The 7,182-nt window shown below is 33.5% G+C and overlaps 1 protein-coding gene across 1 annotated transcript; it reads left to right on the top strand.

Moving 5' to 3' along the window:
- The first annotated feature begins 3,746 nt into the window (after positions 1-3,746).
- Positions 3,747-6,503, top strand: LOC109191170 (UDP-glycosyltransferase 90A1-like). Its single transcript, XM_019341752.1, has 2 exons — positions 3,747-4,368; positions 5,675-6,503. The coding sequence occupies exons 1-2, from the start codon at positions 3,750-3,752 to the stop codon at positions 6,427-6,429; spliced, it is 1,374 nt and encodes a 457-aa protein (XP_019197297.1). The 5' UTR covers positions 3,747-3,749; the 3' UTR covers positions 6,430-6,503.
- Positions 6,504-7,182: the final 679 nt, after the last annotated feature.

Raw genomic sequence — 7,182 nt, 5'->3', positions numbered from 1 at the left:
ACAGGATTAAATTTCGGTAATAGAAACATTGATTTTTTGAATTGAGAAAATATAGAGCACATACTAAATTGTAAGAATTATGAGTAATGTTTCAAAAAGAAATTACTTTAAAAAATACACAATTAAATAATTCAACTAAAAATTAAAAATACTTCACATAGACACTTGAACTTATTAAAAAAAAATGTAATTGAATCCTTTTTATTTGTTATTAATTGCAAGTAAAAGTCAAGTTAATTGTCAAATCATATGGCAAATGAAAAAAATACACATATGATATTACATTACAAAAAGCATTGCAAAAATTTATATGAAAATCGCCTCATTGATCAAAATTCTTAAAGTAGATCTCATAAATAAATACGTTAAAAAGATGCAACTCGTTCATTAGCCTAGCCAACCAACTAGACACCATCTTCTATTTAATAATTTATTTATCACGACAATTTATACTAAATATGTGTTTGAGGATTTCTATAGCACAAGAAGACACTTCCACGTAAATATAGTGCGTTGAATTGGGCTGGATACGGTAAAACATACTTAAAATCTTCAACAGAGAAAAATAAGAATATATATTAATACAATAAGTTTTGGGTACAAATTTAACTTTTTCTCGTCAAGAAGTGGTTGATCTCGAAAAAATTTAGGTCCCAACTTTGAACAGTTTGCAAGTATGTTGAAAGAAAATGTTTCAACGCCCAATGTAACACAATCAAAAATTAAAGTTAATACGCAAGACTAATACTACATCTACTTCAATAAAGATACTTTGTAGCTTGTGAAGAACTGTTGAACCCTTTGAGCATCCTCATTTGTTCAAATTTTTTGTGAGTTTTTACAGATGTAACTAGGAAAGATAAATTGGGAGTGAGGTGAAAAAAAAAAAAAAAAAAAAAAAGCAAAACATTTTTTTTTTAAAGTGCAATTAACACATCAGCCAGATGTGCGCCAAATGCACACAAAGTCAGTATAGTTTTGCTATTTCTCTCTCTTGTGAGGTCCACAAAAAACTTGGATCTTGCTGGAGAAAAAAAAAAAAACTTTTAAAAATCAAGTTCCCCATTTGTGTAAAAATCATTATTTGACTCTTTGTGTTTCAGTAGGTTGAGAAAGTAGATATAAACAGATACTACATTGTAACAGAGTCAGTAGTATTAAAAAAGATAAAATAAAAGGGATTTAAATTGTAGGAATAATAATCCCAATAATAACGATACAAAAGTAGGAGAAATTCAAGTCGTATGTAATATACACTTTCCTTAAAACTGATTCGCTAACTCGCAAGGGTGTTAGCAGTCTTATAACATTAAGTCTCCTAGGATAAAATGAATTTACAATAATATATTGAGTACTTAGGCTATATTACTCTCGGCAAACTAGAACAACAAGTAGAACACAAGAAATTATAAGGAATGTATGGACATAATTTTTCACGAGAATAGAGACAATGTTTTTAGAGTAGGAAAAATAATTTTTCAGCGTTCTAAACCATTTGCCCAACACCATGTTATTTATAGGGGATGATAGAAATAACATCATTAAAATGACATTTAAATCCGATCTAAAATCAAATTGTAATCCTCATAACTAGCAATTTAATATATAAAAAATAAATTGAAATTAATAAGAATTAATTCCTAAACTAATCAGAATTAACATATTTCTAGAACTGTAATCCTAAGAGGTGCAACCGTAAAGTCACTTGACCAGGAGGTTAATTTTTCAGACACTCTTCGATCGGTATCAACCAAGAGGTCTAAAGAGTAACTTGCCAGTTCCCTGAAAGGTACTTCGGCCGAAGAGTAACCCGAGAGGTTACTCTGCCGAGTGGTAGAAATACTGAGATTTACTTCTCTCGAAGAATAACTTGAGAGGTTACTCAATTTAGTTAGAATAATATTTAAAATTTTGGCATAACATAGCCTGCATGGGCTGTCAAGTTTTGGACTACATTTGTGTACGCAGGTTTCAGGTGCACACTAGTCAAACCTTTTCAAGCTCATTTTGAGATTTGATTTGCACAATTCCTCTGTGCGCGAAAAAGAGCATATATATATATATATATGCTATACAAGATGGAGGAGGAGGAAGAAGGAAGGAGGGAAGACGAAATTACCCTTGTGATTAAACATAATGTGGTCAAGTAAAATTTCTCGGTGAGTTTTAATCGGCAATTTAACCGGAGTGATAGAAATTGAGAAAAATTGAATATATATAAGGTATTAAATTGATAGTTTTAAAACTCTTGAATTACAATTGACAAGACCTCAATAGTCATACGACCAAAAGTAAATTTTACTCTTAATTTTAGTATATAGGTTTTTCGCTCTAGTGACAATCTAACATATTCATTCACTAAGACCATGCCTACATACGCTTTTAATTTGAAAAATATGTTTCAATGCATGGGCTTGGAAGATTGTCGCTTTCAGGGGGAGCGACGACAACCTTTAGTTGTACTTGAATAGATAGTCTAGAAGACTCTTGAGATCTTGAAGATTATGTATTTATGTCTGGAAGACTTAACATCTTGAAGATTATTCCTTGAAGGCTTATGATTGTACTATTTTTTTCGCTAGTTAAATATTTTTCCACTAAATTTTTCTTAGGCTAATTAATATATATATATATATATATATATATATATATATATATATATATATATATATATATATATATATATATATATATATATATATATATAGGGACGCACTCAGGTGCGAATAAGTGCCCAGGAAGGAAATGCGAACGAATTAGCGCGCGACACGTGTCCAGATCTAATAACTTAAAAAAAAACGCGGTGGCATTTTCGTAAATAATTGAACATCGAAGTGCAAGTAAAATCTCTTATAAGTGCACCTATTTTCACCTATTAGTGCATGTAATTTTGCCTTGTTAGCATTCACTTTCTGCAACCATTCATGCACCTGGGTGTGCTTATAACTATTTGTGCAACTATTTATAACTATAGGTGCAACTACTTATAACTATATGTGCACCTACTTTCACCTATAAGTGCATGTAATTTTGCCTTGTTAACATTCATTGATCTGAGTTCGCGGGTAGTAATACTCCTGAAAACCACTCGCAAACATTCATACACCTAGATGCAACTACTTATACCTATGTGTGCAACTACTTAGAACTATTAGTGCAACTACTTAGAACTATAAGTGCAACTAAGTATTGATGCTCAGTGTAAATTTTTACTTGCACCTATAATACATTTTACATGCACTTGTAATACATTTTACTTGCACCTCGATGTTCAATTATTTACGAAAATGCCACCGCATTTTTTTAAAAAATCAGTGTTTCTCATCCATTAGATCTGGACACGTGGACGAACAGAATCCATTCCTATTTCGCGCCTGGGCGAACCGTTCTCACCCGAGTGCAAGTCTATATATATATACATATATATATATATATATATATATACATATATATATATATATATATATATATATACATATATACATATATATATATATACATATATATATATATATATATATATATATATATGAACACTATTTCCCAAGAAAATGTGAGGACTAATTTGGATCACGTGCCATACATTTATTCATAAAGATAATTATAAGTGAAAAACACCACTCCTTAAAATTAATCAATAAAACATGTTTAAAAATAAAGTGTAAATTGTGACTATTTGTGGGTATAAGTGTATAACTCAACTATAAAATCCCCCAAAATTGATAGGCCGGCTTATGATCATTCCAATTATGGGCTTCATTTCCTCCCCATGCTTTGTGATCTTCCCCTTGATGGCCCACGGTCACACCATCCCCCTCCTCCACCTCGCCCGCCTCCTCCGCCGCCGTGGCATCTCCGTCGCCGTCATCACCACCCCGGCCAACGCCCCATCTATCCGATCTTTCCTTAAAGAAGACACCAAAACAACTTCAATTATTGAGCTCCCCTTCCCTAACAAACCCATAGACGGCGTCCCTCCGGGAGTGGAAAACACCCACGACCTCCCATCCATCGCCTCCTTCTACGAGTTCGCCAAAGCCACGGCCCTCATGCAGCCCGACTTCGAGAAGGCGCTGGAGGGTTTGCACCCCGTGGGCTGCATAATCTCCGATGCTATGCTTGGATGGACTCAAGAGACGGCGGCGAAGCTCGGAGTTCCCAGGTACTTTTTCTTCGGAATGAGCGGTTTCGCTACGACGTTGTACCAGGTTCTCGGCCGTGAAATGCCCCACGCGCAGGCTTTGTCGCCGGACGAGGCGTTCACATTCCCCAGCTTTCCGGGGCTGAAGCTAACGAGAAACGACTTCGAGCCGCCGTTCAATGAGCTGGAGCCATCAGGTCCCCAGGTTGATTTCATGATCCATCAAGGTACTATCAATCTCACCTCTCAGCTCTCACTCTACCAAGGTAGCTAGATATATGAGTTCTGAATTGAAGAAGAATATTATATTTTCATTTCAGTAATGTTGTATACCTCTTAATTAAAATTTCCTACTTAAAAGTTTATTTGAAAACCTAAAAAACAATTTTCACGGCTCATTTAATTTTTTTTAAAAAAAAATATTTTAATTTTTGGTGTTTCGTGGGAGGTACAAAACTATATCTTTTTCTATTGAATTGAAAGTTAGGAAATACATATATAATTAAATATATTATAATGTTATTTGGTAAATAATAATAATAATAATAATAATAATAATAATAATAATAATAATAATAATAATAATAATAATAATAATAATAATAATAATAATAATAATAATAATAATAATAATAATAATAATCTGAAAACTAGTTTAATGAGAGATGAGAAAAGCAGGAAAACAACAAATTTAAAAAATATTTTTGGACTAAAACACGGGGTTAATTTTATATTTATTTAAAATTTATAAGTTTTCAATATTTATAAAAAGAACCTCACCTTTTTCTTACTTATAAGTTTTGAGCAATTCTCAACCTATTGATCAACTTAGATGTATGAATCAAATTAATATTAGCAATTTTTACATGGGAGCATGTGTGTTCTCACTTGAACCCTCATATATATTTGAAAACAAAAAATTAAGAACTAATCTCAACCTTCAATTTGGAATTAGATATCTAACAATTGAGAGGAAAAACGTTGTAACATTTTGATAAATAATTCAAATTTTAAAGTGCATTTAACAAGACTACTACATTAATTTTATATATATAAAAGACCACATGCATGACAACTTATTTCTAAAAGAAAATTAAGAATTAATTTCAACTGTTCATTTGAAATTGTCTGTTTAAGGGCTCTAGCAAGGAACTGAGGTAGGTAAAAGTAAGGTGATATTTTTATAAATAACTCAAATTTTAAATTACAGTTAACAACAGTATATAATGCACTTTGCAAAGATATGCTCCATAGTGTTTCAAAGTGCACTCAAAAGTTTGAGAAAATTAATAAAATACCACTGCATGTTTTTTTTTTTCTCTGTCTTTCTAGCTTCTACAATAAATTCTTTTACCAAATATCTAATTTAATAACCAAGTACTCAATAATATCATAAATATTTATGATTTCCTCATTTCCTGTGTCTGACCATATAAAAGTCAATTCATCGTATCTGTCATATATATTATGTGATCATCAATGTATATTTGCTTAGTCAATTCATCGATCGTTTCGTCACATGCATATATGCAGGTGTCGCAATGGCAAAAAGCCAAGGTTTAATTGTCAACAGTTTTTATGAACTAGAGACAAGATATTTAGAGTATTGGAACAACAACATAGGACCTAAAGCTTGGTGTGTTGGACCACTTTGCCTAGCTGCACCCACCTCTGAAGAAAATCATCACCAGCCATGCATGCAATGGCTAGACCACCAGTACTCACCAGTCTTGTACGTTTCCTTTGGCACTCAATCGGAAATCTCACCGGAACAGTTAAACGAGATAGCCGTCGGGTTAGAACGGTCGGAAACCAAATTCCTTTGGGTGATAAAGCCGAAGCTCTTAAAAACCTTAGAAGCTGGGTTTGAAGAAAGAGTCAAAGACCGAGGGGTATTAGTGAAAGATTGGGTGAACCAAAATGGTATACTAAACCACAAAAACGTCCGAGGGTTTCTGAGTCATTGCGGATGGAACTCGGTGCTGGAAAGTATATGCGCCGGAGTGCCGATCTTGGCACTCCCATTTAGGGCGGAGCAGCACCTGAATGCAAGGTTTGTGACGGAGGAGATTGGGGTGGGGCTTAGGGTTATGCCCAGAGGGGGTAGGTCCTCTAGAGGGTTTGTAGGAGCTGAGGAGGTGGAGAGGATGGTGAAGGAAATGATGGAAGGGAAAAGAGGGGTGGAGGTGAGGAAGAGAGTGGAGGAAGTGGGAGAAGCAGCGGTGAAAGCTATGTCAAAAGGTGGTTTATCTTCCGAGGCGTTGGATATGCTTATAGAATATATATGATGCATGTAATATATATCCCAAATAATGAACTTTCAGTATTTAATATATTAAAAATATATTTTATGTTAGTGATTTATTGTATCTTACAATGTAAACTATGGTTTATACCTCTATAGTAACGATGGGTAGGTGATCCTTATAAAATAAATTTCAAAAAATTTATTAATTATTTTATTTTTAGGGTTAGAAATTGACAATTTATATCGTTGCACCACGGTGCATAATAATGTGCACTCAAGCACAAAACGTCGTCGTTTCAATTGCTGTTGACGGGAATTGATGCAACGGTCGTCACTCTGTCCGTTCAAACGGACCAAACCTCATTATGTGTATTGTGCTATGAGTTTATGTTAAGAGTTTATGTGTATTCACTTAAGAGTTTATGTGTATTATGTTAAAAGTTTGTGTATTATGTTATGAGTTTATGTGTATTTTGTTATGGGTTTATGTGTATTCTATTATGAGTTTATGTGCATTCAAAACAGATTTTTTTTGTTTTGTTTGGACAATGCACCAAACGACGTCGTTTTGGGTAGGGCGGGGCGACGCACAATGCATTACGCGCCTTGGTGCACAATATCCACTAAACTTTGCGTTGCATACAACATGTGGACCGACGTAGAGATTCAAATCTATAACCTTTGGTCTGGATACCAAATCGAAGTATGTGCTCTATCTTAACTAAATGCCTAAGCTGATAGTTGGATTGTACATTAATGGTTATATACTTAACACTGTGGATATATATATTAA

Source organism: Ipomoea nil, unplaced genomic scaffold (genome assembly GCF_001879475.1).
Source record: "Ipomoea nil cultivar Tokyo-kokei standard unplaced genomic scaffold, Asagao_1.1 scaffold1617, whole genome shotgun sequence".
NCBI classification, from domain to species: Eukaryota; Viridiplantae; Streptophyta; class Magnoliopsida; order Solanales; family Convolvulaceae; genus Ipomoea; species Ipomoea nil.
This window is presented reverse-complemented; position numbering and strand designations above follow the sequence as displayed.